The sequence below is a fragment of the Panthera pardus genome, unplaced genomic scaffold, assembly GCF_024362965.1.
Source record: "Panthera pardus isolate Hobbes unplaced genomic scaffold, ASM2436296v1 HiC_scaffold_11, whole genome shotgun sequence".
NCBI lineage: Eukaryota > Metazoa > Chordata > Mammalia > Carnivora > Felidae > Panthera > Panthera pardus.
Genome location: NW_026526666.1, coordinates 105,989,900 through 106,004,978, shown reverse-complemented (window position 1 = coordinate 106,004,978; position 15,079 = coordinate 105,989,900). Strand labels below are relative to the sequence as shown.

The 15,079-nt window shown below is 66.6% G+C and overlaps 3 protein-coding genes across 4 annotated transcripts in view; 2 read left to right on the top strand and 1 right to left on the bottom strand.

The window, feature by feature from the left end:
* Positions 1 to 15,079, bottom strand: part of SLC35E2B (solute carrier family 35 member E2B) — an 81,876-nt gene that overhangs the window by 18,489 nt on the left and 48,308 nt on the right. The gene's annotated exons all lie outside the window — the stretch shown is intronic.
* On the top strand, positions 4,508 to 11,067 carry MIB2 (MIB E3 ubiquitin protein ligase 2). Its single transcript, XM_053899109.1, has 18 exons — positions 4,508 to 4,775; positions 4,955 to 5,126; positions 5,889 to 5,995; positions 6,081 to 6,275; positions 6,432 to 6,574; positions 6,681 to 6,788; positions 7,702 to 7,806; positions 7,883 to 8,045; positions 8,129 to 8,262; positions 8,360 to 8,508; positions 8,603 to 8,759; positions 8,866 to 9,026; positions 9,123 to 9,249; positions 9,327 to 9,560; positions 9,996 to 10,174; positions 10,284 to 10,471; positions 10,555 to 10,620; positions 10,697 to 11,067. Exons 1-18 carry the CDS (start codon positions 4,529 to 4,531, stop codon positions 10,933 to 10,935), a joined length of 2,874 nt encoding a protein of 957 aa, XP_053755084.1. The 5' UTR covers positions 4,508 to 4,528; the 3' UTR covers positions 10,936 to 11,067.
* MMP23B (matrix metallopeptidase 23B) lies at positions 11,897 to 15,040 on the top strand. Of its 2 annotated transcripts, none has more exons than XM_053899108.1 (8): positions 11,897 to 12,842; positions 13,266 to 13,336; positions 13,414 to 13,553; positions 13,619 to 13,786; positions 14,167 to 14,331; positions 14,405 to 14,515; positions 14,609 to 14,735; positions 14,821 to 15,040. In XM_053899108.1, the coding sequence occupies exons 1-8, from the start codon at positions 12,684 to 12,686 to the stop codon at positions 14,993 to 14,995; spliced, it is 1,116 nt and encodes a 371-aa protein (XP_053755083.1). In that variant the 5' UTR covers positions 11,897 to 12,683; the 3' UTR covers positions 14,996 to 15,040. The 2 variants fall into 2 exon arrangements, with proteins under 2 accessions (XP_053755083.1, XP_053755082.1); XM_053899107.1 differs by having other exon boundaries at positions 11,902 to 12,842; positions 13,197 to 13,336.

The window sequence follows — 15,079 nt, the reverse complement described above, 5'->3', positions numbered from 1 at the left end:
GAAATCGTTTTGCCTCCAAGAGCTGACAGTTCCTTGAGACACGAGAAACTAGAAACCCCCGAATAGACCCCGGTGTCCGCCTGCTTGGTTGAAATGGTAAATGCTAAAAGTGTAAAACTGCCTTTTAAAAAACATTCTCTCCAGACTTGCTTCGCTGGCTGCCTGTTTGGTTGCTGCGTTCTGTGTCGGCATGGTTGCTAGTTTCCAACAGGAAATCTTGGAGACTGTCAAATTTGTGACCCAAGAAGTAGCAGCTAAATGTCTGGGATGCTGACTCGAGGCTGGTTCGTGTTCTAAGGTAAGTTACAGTTCTGCTGATGTGCATCTGTCACCCGGACCCTGCTGCTCTGACGTTCCTAGCGACAACCTCTGAGGGCATTTGGGTGCCAGGCAGGGGTGTGGCCTGTGAGCTCTGAGGAAGATGTCCGAGTGTAGTGTTTCTGGTAAAGGAAGTAAAAAATAAGTCTCTGGGCGAATATCCCACTGAAAGGGTGCCCCCTTTCTCTGTAACCCCTCTGGGTTTTGTCACTGCCTCCTAACTCCTGACTCTGGTCCATTCCCCACTTGCCATGCCCTTCCCGAGCCCTCTGGTGGGACTGTCTAAAGTGAAGTAGAGAGTCCTGATGGGGGGTTGGGGGCTGGGTACCTGGGGGTATGATCAGCACGTGCTGGGCCCCCAAGGACAGTGACAAAGATCAGGCAGAGAGGTGGGAGGAGAAAAATGATGGAGAGACCTGGAAAGCTACCGGCCTCCTCACGAGGGTGCTAGAATGCTGGGCCAAGACGTTCCTAAGGCCCAGGAGCCGGGTGTCCGATCTCTGCGGTGGATATGTAGGAGGGGACAGCAGGGAGGTGTTGCTGGAGGCTCTGCTCAGGCCTGAGATGAGGCGACACCATGCTGGATGGAGATGCTGAAGCAGGGGGCAGACCTCAAGACGTGCGGGGATCAGGTGCTGGGGACGAGGAGACAAAGAGGCTCCCAGGGCCGTGCGTGTCTCCAGAGCAGGCCGCTTCTCTCTTCTCCATTGTCTTCCTCAAGGGGTGCTGGTCTGGGTGCACATGGCGAGGGGCAGGAAGAGGCCCACGGCCTGTGTGTCCCATCGGGCTGTGTCCCACATGGGTTGGTGGGTTCCCGTGAGGCACAGCCCTGGGGGGGTTGGCAGCCCACCCGCCAGGCCTAGGGGAGAGCCGGCTGTGCTAAAAATACCGACCGCGTGTGTAACAGGTGCTGGGCTGCCCTGGGGACCTTCCCTGCTGCCCCACATGGGGCTGGCGGCGGCTCAGGCCTGGTCCTGGTTTCCCACAGACCCTTCCAGGCATCCCCCACCCCCCTCCTTGTTCTCTGCCTGTTCCCGTAGGGCAGGGCCAGGCATGGGCACAACTTGCTCTCCTTCTTGGGGTGCCCCCCGCACCGTGTCTTGTTGGAAGTGCTTCCGCACCACGTGGCTGGTGGGTCCCTGAGGTCAGTAGGCGGGCAGGTGTGGCTGGCTGGGCAGGCTGACAGGCTGGCCTCACAGAGGACAAGCCACCCTGGCCAAGGAGCGGCTCATGGCACTGGTTCGTGGCACTCGCAGGGTCCCTTCCTGCGCCGAGTCCTTTATTACAGTGTGGGGCCGGTTTCTGGGCTCTGCAGGCAGGGACCTTCCTTGGGCCTGTCTGCCTAGGCTTGTCTGGGTCTGAGGTTGCCTGGAACGAAGCCCACTGTGGCGGAGTGTATGTCGGCAGAGCATTTGGGAAGGGCAGGGAGCAGCTCCGTGTGACCCGTCTGTCACAGCCAGCTCTGGTGGCTTCCCAGCAGGCAGGAGCATCTGGCGGGGTAGGGGTGGGGCCTGTACACTAAGGGGCCGGCCGGCCACTGCTCTGCCGGCAGGCCACAGGCTCAGGCCGTGCCGCTCGGCCTAAGAGACACACGTGTGGCAGCTGCTGATGGGGGGGCAGGAGGCTGAGGCTACATGTGGTCGGCCCACTGGACCTGACCCCCAGGATGCCGCCCCTCCTCTGGAGCTTGCTGGCACCCAAGGGTGACAGGCATTCTCGGGTGGCAGGCCTGGGCTCGTGGAAGAAATAGGAAGCTCTTGGGGCTGGAGTCTGCTGCGGTCTCGGGCCCGGCTGCCCCATCTCAGCAAGGGCCAGAGACCAGAAGGGAAGGCAGCTGAGAGGCGACAGCGCAGGGAGTCAGGGTGCCCTGAGAGGTGAGGCCGTCGGGGTGAGTGAGCAATGAGGAGTTTCCTTGAGGAAAGGCTGCTAATGAGTTCATGGGTCGGGAAGGTTTATCTTTCTGAAATGTGCACCTGTTTCTGTGGAAGCCTTGGAGGTCCTGCCTGGGTGGGGTGAGGAAGCAGCATCACAGGGAGCCCATCTGGGAGGGAGAATTTGCAACAGTCAGACCTGGCCGGGTGGTTCCTGCCTCTAAGAGTCCGAGGGGTGCACTGGTTTGGACATGCAGGCTAGGCACGGACTGAGGCCCTAGCCCTATGGGCAACGCCCCTCTGGTGCCCACCCTGGGTGGGATGTGGGCCTCAGAACGGAGCTGGGCAGAGGGTGGACGTCAGATGGCCCGTGGGGCTTGGCCCCTGCCTCTGGCAGTCTGACCACCATCCCTCCTCTCTGCCCGCCTGTGGCCTCGGCTGGATGGCACTGTTTCCTGAGCTGTCCAGGCCTGGGAGCGTCGGGATGGGGATGGGGGTGGGACTCAGGACCTTGGAGAGGGCCCCAGGTGGAGGAGTGACCTGTGGTTTTCCTCCCTTGTTGCTGGCCAGCGTCCTGTGGCTGAACGGGGCCACTGGGCCCTAACGGAAGCTGGCAGTAGCCTGTCTGCTTCTCAGCTTCACCCCAGCCAGCCTCAGTGTCCCTCCGGCCTCCCAGGTTCACACCCAGCCCTGCCTTGGACAGCGCCCCAGGCCAGCTGTTTTCACAGCGCCGGGGTCCTCCTGGCAACATGGCAGAAGTGGAGTGGCGATTGCTCTCTTCCAGGCTGGGAGTCCCCGGGGCCCTCTCCAAGTGCTGTTGATTTTCTCTCTTAACGGTCATTCAAATCCGTTCTTGTCATTAGTTAAAAATACTTTATTGAAGAAACACGTAATGCAGGTCCCAGGTCAGAAGTGATCCAAGTTTGCAAAGGCACATAAGCATCACTCACATCAGGAAACAGTACATCTCTGGGTCCCAGAGCCCCATGTTTGCCTCCACCACCATGAATTTGCTTGTCCTGGTTGTGAACTTCTTGTAAATGGATCCAGGTAGCGGGTACGTGGCTGCTTTCCTTCAGCACCTGTAGAGTTTTGCCTCCCAGCGGCTTCTGTGTACGGTGTGGTGGGTGTGTGTTCCTCTGGGGATAAATCATGCCTCATGACCCAGTGCACCCTTGAGCATACGGGGGAGGGTGCTGCTGTGAACACAGGCACCACCTCATCTGGTACAAGTCGAGCGGGCAGACCACGGTTCTGCAGAGAAGACCCCAGAAGCGGGGCCCGGAGTGACCTTGAGGCACTGTCTATGACCTAGGATAGTGTCACACTCGAGCAGTGGCCTGGTGACCAGATGTGTTTTTTAGTCTTTGCGGGGGGCGGGGGGGGACCTGTGCCAGTGCTTTGCCCCTTTTCTTTTGGGCTGTCTGCATTTGCACGTTCTCCCCACACCCCAGACACAAGCTCCCCGTGCTCTGTGTGCGTGGCTACTGCGTCCTCCGGGCCTGCTGGGTGTTTATTCTCTTAGTGGTGTCTTGATGGACGCTGGGCTTCAGTGCAGCCCAGCTTCTAAACTGGCTGCACAAAAGAGTGTGTTTTCTTCTGATAGTTTTATTGTCTTACTTTACATCCATTAATTTTTTTAATGCTTATTTATTTTGAGAGAGAGAGAGGCAGAGAGAGAATCCCAAGCAGGCTTTTCACCGTCAGCCCAGAGCCAGAAGCTGGGCTTGACCTCAGGAACTGTGAGATCATGACCTGAGCCGAAACCCCGAGTCAAACGCTCAACCGACTGAGCCACTCAGGCGCCCCCCCCCCCCCCCCGCCATCCATTAATTTTCAAACAAAGATGTGCTGATGGCCCACTATGTGCTGACCACCCAGAACTGGACCCCCTAGCAGAGGCAGACGCTCCACGAGCATCTGCTGAGGGTCCCTACCTTGCCAGGTCTCGTTCCCTGGCGATCCAGTGTCCTCTTTCCAGGCTCACCACAGGGCGGCACCTCATAGTGGCTGGAGAGGACTTTCCAAAGGGGCATCCCACGCTTCCTCGAAGACCGGTGCCATTTGAGCCTCTGTGGCCCGTGTCCCCTTCCACCAGCCGGTGGCCAGTTGAGCCTCCTTTGGTCTGTAGTGCACATGCTCACCATGCTTCTCGCTGCCCCAGGGCGTTTGCGCATGCTCCCCCCCCCTCACCCCCACACACCATGCCTAGCTCCCCCAGACCTGTTCCCCACTGTGTCTCTGGCAGCCCTCCCAGAACTGGCAAGAGCCTGTGTGGCCTTCTTCATGTGGCCTGAGGGTACCATCTGCCTGCAGGTCCCGGAGCAGTCCTGCCCACCATGGACCCAGATCCCCAGGCAGGCGTGCAGGTGGGCATGCGTGTGGTGCGCGGCGTGGACTGGAAGTGGGGCCAGCAGGACGGCGGCGAGGGCGGCGTGGGCACTGTGGTGGAGCTTGGCCGCCACGGAAGCCCCTCGACCCCTGACCGCACGGTAGTCGTGCAGTGGGACCACGGCACCCGCACCAACTACCGCGCAGGCTACCAGGGCGCGCACGACCTGCTGCTCTACGACAACGCCCAGATCGGTGCGCGTGGCGGGCCCTGGAGGGGCAGGGGGCAGGTGACAACGCCCAGATCTGCGCGTGGGGTGGCGGCGGGCCCTGGGCGGGGGACAGATGACAATGCCCAGATGGGTGCACGAGACAGCGGCCCTGGAGGGTGGGGGGCAGAGGCCCCGCGTCCCCTGACCCTGCCCCGCCCCCAGGCGTCCGCCACCCCAACATTGTCTGTGACTGCTGCAAGAAGCATGGCCTGCGGGGTATGCGCTGGAAGTGCCGCGTCTGCTTCGACTACGACCTGTGCACGCAGTGCTACATGCACGGCAAGCACGACCTCACCCACGCCTTCGAGCGCTACGAGACGGCCCACTCGCGCCCGTGAGTTCCGCCCGCCTGGCAGGGTCGGGGCCCTGGCCTGTGACAGCCAGAGCACCTGCAACACCTTTCCTTGAGGTGTGGCCGAGGTCACGGTCACTCCAGAGGCCTGGTCACTGGCACCAGCGCCCCCCCGCCCACCTCCGTGGAAGGCAGCCTGTCCGCTCTGTCCTGGCCCCGGCCCTAGAGCCAGGCGTGGCTGGTCCCCCGGTGCAGCCGTGGTGGGGGCACTGAGGTGGCCTGCGTCCCCTGGGGAAGCCCCCGGGCGGCCTGTGCTGGGAGCTGACCCAAAGGCGTAGCTGGGGAGGCACCGTTGCTGGGACGGCGGGGGCGGGGGGATGGAACTAGGAGTCCCCTGGGCTGGGGTGGCCCCCCAGAGGCACCACCCACGGCTCCCTGACGCTTCCCCTGCGCGTGGAGGGGCGGTGTGTGCTCTGGCTCCCGGCTGCCTGCTGGCCAGAGTGGGAGCAGGGCCAGCTGCCTGGGCGCTTCCGGTCATTCTTCCATTTCTACGTTTCTACGTGCTGAGCCCTCTCCGGGCCAGGCTGTGTGCAGAGCTCCGGGAACAACCCTAACAGCGCTCAGCCCGGGAGGAGGCGCTGGGTGCCAAGTGACTGCATACAGAGGCCCTGCTGTGAGGGGCCCAGAGCGGAGGGCAGGGACCTGCTGGGCCAGCCGCCCTAGGGCAAGAGAGCTGGGTGGGCCGGAGGGCTTGCACATCGCCCTGCTTCCCGTGTGGCCCAGCACCCACTTGCTCTCTTGCAGGGTCACGCTGAGTCCCCGCCAGGGCCTCCCCAGGATCCCGCTGAGGGGCATCTTCCAGGGGGCGAAGGTGGTACGGGGTCCTGACTGGGAGTGGGGCTCGCAGGACGGTGAGTGGGGGACCAGGCCGCCCCTGGCTGTGGCTCAGCTTCACGGCACGGGCTTAGCCTGCTGGTGGGACCCTTGTCTCCCCAGGCGGGGAAGGGAAGCCAGGCCGAGTGGTGGACATCCGTGGCTGGGATGTGGAGACAGGCCGGAGCGTGGCCAGTGTGACGTGGGCAGATGGCACCACCAATGTGTACCGAGTGGGCCACAAGGGCAAGGTGGACCTCAAGTGTGTAGGCGAGGCGGCTGGTGGCTTCTACTACAAGGAGCACCTGCCAAGGCTCGGTAGGGGCTGGCCCCGAGTGGCCCACACCCGCCTGCCCTGCCACCCTGCCGCCCTCCTGCCCCAGCGGGGTCCTGGGGCGGCGCCGGGTGGGGCTGACCTCTGGAGGTGCCGGGGAGGAGGGATGCTGCTGAGGGGGGCCTGTTGCCCGCCCCCAGGCAAGCCGGCAGAGCTGCAGCGCAGGGTGAGTGCTGATGGCCAGCCTTTCCAGCACGGGGACAAGGTTAAGTGTCTGCTGGACACAGACATCCTGAGGGAGATGCAGGAAGGCCACGGCGGGTGGAACCCCAGGATGGCGGAGGTGAGCCGCCCCACCTGCTGAGCCCCCTGTACCCTCCCTTCCCCGCATCCTCTGGACCCCTAGCCCTCCCGCTCCACCCAGCCACGGTCTCCATGACCCGCCACAGTTTATCGGACAGACGGGCACCGTGCACCGCATCACGGAGCGTGGGGATGTGCGCGTGCAGTTCGGCCATGAGACCCGCTGGACCTTCCACCCTGGGGCTCTCACCAAGGTGCATGGGGGGCTGGGCCGAGCCCGTCTGTTCGCTTCTGCACCCCCTCCGTGTACCTGCTCAGCTCTGGGAATGCCTTTCTCCAACCCTGAAGGGAGAGGGGGGGCTCTACAGGGTCTAGGAGGGACTGAGCTCCCCGGAGAGGGATCCAGGTGTAAAGGGATCCAGAGGGTGAGGCACTGGGGGCTGGCGGAGGCTGGGGGCTTGCTCCTGGGCCTAAGGAAGCCACTGCTGCATTACAGGTGGGAGGTGACTTTCTAAACAGTGCTCCCTATGGGTGTGGGGAGCACATGGGGGGCAGCAAGCGGGAGCGGTGAGAAGGCCCTTCAGGACGGAGGGTGGACACTTAGCCGGGGGTGGGTGCGGGTGAACACTGGGAAGCAGGGTTGTGTGGGTGGGGCGGCTACCCCTAGCACGGTCCTGGACCCGGGGGTTGGGTGTTGGGGGGGGGGGGGTATCACAGGACAGATGGTTTGTAGAGCAAGACCTGTACAGGGAGGGTGCAGCCAGGAAAGGTTTGGGGACTGGGGAGGAGTGGCTCCTGATGCCCCTGGTCGTCCCAGGACCCCACCCCCATCCTTGTGTTGGTCTAGATGGGCCTCAGCCACACTGCCTGCTTCTCCAATGGTGCATAGGGTCAGGCCCGCCTTGGCCTTCACCCCAGAGTTGGCTTTGGTCTGATCTGGATGTCACTGCCTGGGTGCCTCTCTGGCTGTCGCTCCCACGGCTCTGGGGCTGGCCACCCAGGGTGGCCCTGGTCACTGTGGCCCTCATCCAGCTCTCAGTCAGGTGCCGGGGTCAAGTTGAGGCTCGCCTATCCTGTGGAGTTCAGTGGAGGTGGCTCCCTGCTCTAAGGCCCCGGGCAGCCACCCTTGCCTGGGGGGTGCCCCTCACATGCCTGTCTGTCACTCAGCACAACGCCTTCTGGGTGGGTGACGTGGTGCGGGTCATTGATGACCTTGACACAGTGAAGCGGCTACAAGCTGGGCACGGCGAGTGGACAGATGACATGGCCCCTGTGAGTGCCTCCACCCACCCCCGCCTCCCTCACCCCCTGGGAGACCCGCCTGTGACCCTGCCCTCTCCCCACTCAGGCCCTGGGCCGCGTCGGGAAGGTGGTAAAAGTTTTCAGAGACGGTAACCTGCGTGTGGCAGTCGGCGGTCAGCTGTGGACCTTCAGCCCCTCCTGCCTGGTGGCCTACCGCCCTGAGGAAGATGCCAACCTGGACGTAGCAGAGCGTGCCAGGGAGAACAAAAGTGCGGGCACCCAGCTTGGGTGGCCGGTGGGAGGCAGGGCCGCTCCCTGGGCCACCACTTAACTCGAGCCCTGCCCCACCCAGGCTCCCTGAGTGTTGCCCTGGACAAGCTTCGAGCCCAGAAGAGCGACCTTGAGCATCCGGGGAGACTGGTGGTGGAGGTGGCCCTAGGCAGTATGGCCGGGGCTCTGGACCTGCTGAGGAGGCACCCGGAGCAGGCGAGCTCCCGAGACCCCTGCCTCTCCGCCCCTCCGCCGGCCAGCCCCAGGGAGAGGGACAGAGGGCTGGGGACTGACCCGCTGGCTCTCCTGGCAGGTGGACGCCAAGAACCAGGGCAGGACCGCCCTGCAGGTGGCTGCCTACCTGGGCCAGGTGGAGCTGGTGCGGCTGCTGCTGCAGGCACGGGCGGGCGCAGACCTGCCCGACGATGAGGGCAACACGGCGCTGCACTACGCGGCCCTGGGGTGAGGCCCCGGCAGGGGCGGGGTGGGGGGTGGGCCTGCAGGTGGACCCATGCAGATGGGTCTGCAGTGCGCCTCCCGCTCCCTCTTCCGCCAGGAACCAGCCGGAGGCTGCCCGGGCGCTCCTGAGCTCCGGGTGCGGGGCCAATGCCCTTAACGGCACCCGGAGCGCAGCGCTGCATGTGGCCGTGCGGAGGGGCTTTCTGGAGGTGGTGAGGGTCCTGTGTGAGCGCGGCTGTGACGTCAATCTGCCTGTGAGTGCCAGGTCCCCTGGCCCTACCCCTGGGGTCAAGGATGCGGTGGCATTCACCTCCCTGCCAAGTGACCGCTGCCCCCCTCCCCCCACACACACCCCGGCAGGACGCCCATGCGGACACACCCCTGCACTGTGCCATCTCGGCGGGCGCCGGCGCCAGCGGCATCGTGGAGGTCCTCACTGAGGTGCCGGGCATCGACGTCACTGCCACCAACAGCCAGGGCTTCACCCTGCTGCACCACGCGGCCCTCAAGGGCCACACACTGTGAGTTTGGGGTGGGCGTGGCCGGTGGCCGGCCTCCTGAGCTGCTGGGCCGCTCTGGGGACACGACCGACCCCCGATGCGGCTCCCTGCTCCCAGAGCTGTCAGGAAGATCCTAGCTCGGGCACGTCAGCTGGTGGATGCCAAGAAAGAGGACGGCTTCACGGCCTTGCACCTGGCCGCCCTCAACAACCACCGGGAGGTGATCCAGATTCTCATCCGAGAGGTGTGGCCGCAGCCGAGGGGCGGGGGCGGGGCCCTGGCCGGAGCCTGTGCCCACCCTCCCCCCTCCCCTCTCCCCAGGGCCGCTGTGACGTGAACGTCCGCAACCGGCAGCTCCAGTCCGCACTGCACCTGGCGGTGCAGCAGGCCCACGTGGGCCTCGTGCCGCTGCTGGTGGACGCTGGCTGCAGCGTCAATGCCGAGGATGAGGAGGGGGACACGGCCTTGCACGTGGCACTGCAGCGTCACCAGCTGCTGCCCCTGGCGGCCGATGGGGCCGGGGGGGACCCGGGGCCCTTGCAGCTGCTGTCCAGGGTGAGGAAGTGTGGGTCTGGGTGCGGCGGAGGTGGGCCGCAGGGGCCGTTCGCCTCCGCCTCGGGCGCCGGCCCAGGGAGCCAGGCCTTCCTGGGGGCGGGGCGGTCTGGGGGACTGCGGCCAGGGGCGTCCTTGCGACCCCGGCCGGGGCCCTGCGTTCCTGAGAAAATGCGCTGCTGACCAGCCTGGGAAAGCGCCCCCCCACCCCCCACCCCGGGCCCCGTGGGGGCGGGGCGGGGGAGGGGTACTGTCTCCGAACCCCGCCCCTCCCCCTGGGGTCCCCCGCTTCTCCTGCCCGCCCGTCCCCCGCTCTGACGTTCTAACGGCCTCAGACAGCGAGGGGTGCTCAGGCCCCTGACCCGAGGCCCGGGCGGCCGGGCCGGTCCTGAGACCTGCCCCGGCGCCCGCCCTCACTGGCGTCTGTCTGCCGCGCAGCTACAGGCCTCCGGCCTCCCGGGCAGCGGGGAGCTGACGGTGGGCGCGGCGGTCGCGTGCTTCCTGGCGCTGGAGGGCGCCGACGTGAGCTACGCCAACCACCGCGGCCGGAGCCCCCTGGACCTGGCCGCCGAGGGCCGCGTGCTCAAGGCCCTGCAGGGCTGCGCGCAGCGCTTCCGGTGAGCCGGGCGCGGTGGGGACGGGTCCCGGCGCGCGCCCCTCCCCCCGGCAACGCCTCCCCTCCCCGCCCCCGCCCGGGCCCTCTCGAGCCCCCTCCTCCGACCGCAGGGAGCGGCACGCGGGCGGCGGCGGGGGCGCGGCCCCGGGCCCCAGGCTGGCGCTCGGCACCCCCAACACCGTGACGAACCTGCACGTGGCCGCGCCGTCGGGGCCCGAGGCCGCCGAGTGCCTGGTGTGCTCGGAGCTGGCGCTGCTGGTGTCGTTCTCGCCGTGCCAGCATCGCACGGTGTGCGAGGGTGAGTGCGGGGGGGAGGGGGGCGCCGGGGGGCGGGGCCCGCGCCGGCCCGCCCGCCCGCCCGACCGCGCGCTCCCCCCGCAGAGTGTGCGCGCAGGATGAAGAAGTGCATCAGGTGCCAGGTGGTCATCGGCAAGAAGCTGCGCCCAGGTGGGTGGGGAGCCGGGCCCCGGGCCCACGCCCCCCCGCCCGGCCCGCCCCTCCTGACCCCGATCCCCGCCCGCAGACGGCACGGAGGTGGCCGGCGCGCCCCCTGCGCCCGGCCCGCCGCGGCAGCTGGTGGAGGAGCTCCAGAGCCGCTACCGGCAGATGGAAGAACGCATCACCTGCCCCATCTGCATCGACAGCCACATCCGCCTCGTGTTCCAGTGCGGCCACGGCGCGTGCGCGCCCTGCGGCGCCGCGCTCAGCGCCTGCCCCATTTGCCGCCAGCCCATCCGCGACCGCATCCAGATCTTCGTGTAGTCTGCGCCACCCCCCCCCCCCCGCCCCCGCCCCCGCCCCGCGTCCCGGCCGCGCCCCGCCACGTTCCGGAGCCACGTCCCGCCATCGCCTTCGCAAGCCCCCACCCCGCGTTTTATAAAAAGATTCTCGGACTTTTCCGCCTGGTGCCTGCCTGGGGCGGGGGCCGGGCCGGTCGGCACCCGGGTCCCTCCCCGCCGCGCCGCTGCCCCCTACGCGGACAGTCCTGACCGGCCCCTCTGCCGCCGCTGCCCCAGATCCAGGCTCTGCGCTTTGGCCCGTGCCCCGCGCGTCCTGCTCTTTGTGGCGCTCACAGCACAAGACGCCTGCCCGGACCCGTTCTCTGGGCCAGGCACGGGCCGCCTCTCACGACCCTGGCCTGGGGGTTCCGGAGCGTGGTGTCCTCTAGAAGCCCTGGGTCAGCCAGAACCCCTGTGTCCGCCCAGCTGGGGGTCTTCCTCGTCATCTCCCCGGCCCCTTAATCTTTTCCTGGGCCGACTGTGTAGTCGCCTCCGACCCTGTTCTCTCGGTGGCCCTTGGGGGTCCCTGCTAAACAGGGAGCTGGGGAAGGGGTCTCTTTGGGGCCGGCGGCACCACTAGTGTCTTAGGACGGTTGAATGTGGATGGGGGGTACAGGCGCCGGGGAGAGGGCAGGACACAGGGTGGGAGGGCCAGTCTGAACCGGGCAAATATTGAACCACGAAGAGCTTAAAGCTGCGCTCAGCGGCCGGGTGCTTTTCAAGAACCACCCGAAATGCTCCCCCGGAGCTGTCTGCCAGCACCTTGGCACTGACCCCGTCGGCTGGGTGTACTGCTGTCACTCGGCGCCAGGCCCGGATGGAGAACGGGGAGGGTCAGACCCCCCAGCCCGGCCTGGCCTTCTGCCTCTCCCCTCGCTCCCTCTCTGCACCAATCCCTGTTGACTCTGCCTTCTCAGCCCCCACCCACCCACCCCCAGATCCCAGGTCCCCCAACCCGGAGGAGCCCTCACCAACATCCCTGCCCGGCTCAGCTCCTGCAGCCTACAGGCCGTCCCGTCGAGGCCTAGGGCCTCAGGACACCACTTCCCTGCCTGCCCGGCCAGGCCCCTTCCCGGCCTTGGCCCTGGCCACGGGTCCGGGGCTCCCACGACCCCGGCACCTCACGGGCTTCCCCCCAAGCCCCGATGGGGTGCCTTCTCTCCCGCTCTGACAGCTCGGTCCTCTGCCACACTCCCCTGGCCACCAGCCCCCTCCCCTGCCTCTCGCCCCGCCCCCACTGCCCCGCCAGCGCCCGGTACTCACTCTCCTAGTCCCCTCCCCTTTCTCCGGGACCCTGTCAGGCGGCCGCGTGCTCCGGCAGGGGACTTGTCCCAAGTTGGCTGGAATGGAGGTTCGCTCCCAGGCTTCATTCGGTGGCGAGGGAGCTGAAGAGATTCCATCCAGGGAAAAAGCTGGTCTCAGGACCCCAAGTGACCTCCCTTCCTTGAGCCCGAGACTCTATCCCTTCTCTAGCTGCCTGGCCCTCCTCACCCCCCCTCCCCAAGTAACCCCGCCCAGCAGGCCCTGCCCAAGCTGCTGCCACCGACCCACAGGCCCCGGGTCCGCACCCCACACTGGCGGCAGGGCTGTCCTGACAGCGGGGACGGCCAGTTGGTTCCCTTCAGGGGCACGCGCCTCCCCCTGCACCCACCCCTGTAACCCGAGCCGCTTCAGCGCCTCCCCGCGCAGCCCCACTGGGCCCTAGGCCCCGACAGCGAGTCCGCAGGCGCCATGGGCCTCGGGGCCTGCGTGTCCTCGGCGGCGTCGGGGGCCCGAGCCCAGGCTGGCCGGCTGGGAGCTGTGCTGGGTGCCTTGTGCCTGCTGCCCGTGCTCATGATGCTGGCCCGGCTGGGGGCCCCCTCGGCCCGGCTGGCAGCCAGCGCAGTGCAGGTGAGAGCAGGGCGGGACTGGGCAGAAGGGTGGGCGGCCCGAGGGTCCAAGGGCCTGCGTGTTGGGGGAGGGGGGAAGCGGGGGCGGGGGTTGGCTGGGTGGGGGATGGCAGCATCAGGCCTCCAGCCCCGCCCACTCCGACCTGGCCTGTGGTTAGTAACCTTTTTCATTCTGGCTGTAAAAGTAACACCGACCAGCGTAGAAAACCCAAAAACACACAGAGCCCAAAGGAGGGGATTTCAGCACTCCCTGAACCACGAACCCCACCCCGTTTCCTTTAGTCTTTTTTCCGAGTGTTTTCAGACACAAGTCTGGTCCCGACTGCCTCCCCACGAGCCCTTGCTTTCTTTGAAGGGAGATCTCGCCGCACCCAATCCCGCGGGTGTCCTCGCTACCCCGGGACCTGGTCCTCTGCCCCTCCAGGCGCCCCGCAGACGCCGCTACACGCTGACCCCCGCCAGGCTGCGCTGGGACCACTTCAACCTCACCTACAGGTGTGACCGTGGGCCACGATGTGGAGGGGAGCGTGCCGCAGCCTGGCCGCCACCCCTGACCTTAACCCCCACCCCAGGATTCTCTCCTTCCCACGGAACCTGCTGAGCCCCAGTGAGACCCGGCGGGGCCTGGCCACCGCCTTCCGCATGTGGAGCGACGTGTCCCCCTTCAGCTTCCGAGAGGTGGCCCCCGAGCAGCCCAGTGACCTCCGCATAGGTGGGCACCGTGCCCCTGCCCCCGCCCAGCCCCGCGGCCCCCTCTCAGCCCCTGTGCTCCCCCAGGCTTCTACCCCGTCAACCACACGGACTGCCTGGTCTCTGCCCTGCACCACTGCTTTGACGGCCCGACAGGCGAGCTGGCCCACGCCTTCTTCCCCCCGCACGGGGGCATCCACTTCGATGACAGCGAATACTGGGTCCTGGGCCCCACGCGCTACAGCTGGAAGAAAGGTGATGGCCTGGCCTCCTGTGGGGCCCTCTGCGCCACGGTGGGCACAGCAGGAGGGCTTTGGGGGTGGTGGCTATGACTTGGGGTCAAGTAAGCAGGAAGGGGGAGGCTGGGAAGAGGCCATAGGCCTGGGTTCCAGGAGCCCTGAAACCCCCCTGCCCCCCCTCCCCCCTGCTGCTGGAGACAGAACCGGAGCTACATTCCTGGGGGCCGAGCTCACTGCCTCTGCTGGCCTGGAACGTTCTTATCTTCCCATGGCTGTGCCGAGTGAGGGAGGCTCCGTGGCCGCACCGCAGCAGATGTGGCCACGGCAAGCAAGGCTGGCGGGCAGAACGGGGAGGGCTGGGCCAGGGTCCGAGGGCCTGACCCTCGGGACCTGCAGGCGTTTGGCTCACCGACCTGGTGCACGTGGCGGCCCACGAGATCGGCCACGCGCTGGGCCTGATGCACTCGCAGCACGGCCGGGCTCTCATGCACCTCAACGCCACGCTGCGTGGCTGGAAGACGCTGTCGCAGGACGAGCTGTGGGGGCTGCACCGACTCTACGGTGAGTGCCGTGGGTGGGCGGGCTGGCGGGTGGCGTGCCGGGCCGGCCCTGAGGACAGGTTGCCCTCTCGCAGGCTGCCTGGACCGACTGTTTGTGTGCACATCCTGGGCACGGAGGGGGTTCTGTGACACCCGCCGGAGACTTATGAAGAGGCTCTGTCCCAGCAGCTGTGACTTCTGCTACGGTGAGGCCGGTGAGGCAGGGTCCCCGGTGCCAGCTCGGGTCTGGCGGGGGGGCGGGGCACTGACGTGGCCCTCCCTCCCTGACTCCGGAGCAGAGTTTCCCTTCCCCACGGTGGCTGCCACTGCACCGCCACCCAGGACCAAGACCAGGCTGGTGCCCGAGGGCCGGAACGTGACCTTCCGCTGCGGCCAGAAGATCCTCCACAAGAAAGGCAAAGTGTAGTGAGTGGCCCTGCGTCCCCGTGACCCCCCGAGGGTGGGTGGCGGGTGCTCGGGACCCTGCCCAGCCTCCCCACCCTCCCCGCAGCTGGTACAAGGACCAGGAGCCCCTGGAATTCTCCTACCCTGGCTACCTGGCGCTGGGCGAGGCGCATCTGAGCATCATCGCCAACGCCATCAACGAGGGCACGTACACGTGCGTGGTGCGCCGGCGGCAGCGGGTGCTCAGCACCTACTCCTGGCGGGTCCGCGTGCGGGGCTGAGCGCCCGCGGGGCCAAGACGGCCGATAAAGCACTTTCTCTCTCAAGTCTGTGCACCCTTTCTTGGGAGGGAGGGCGAACAGCCT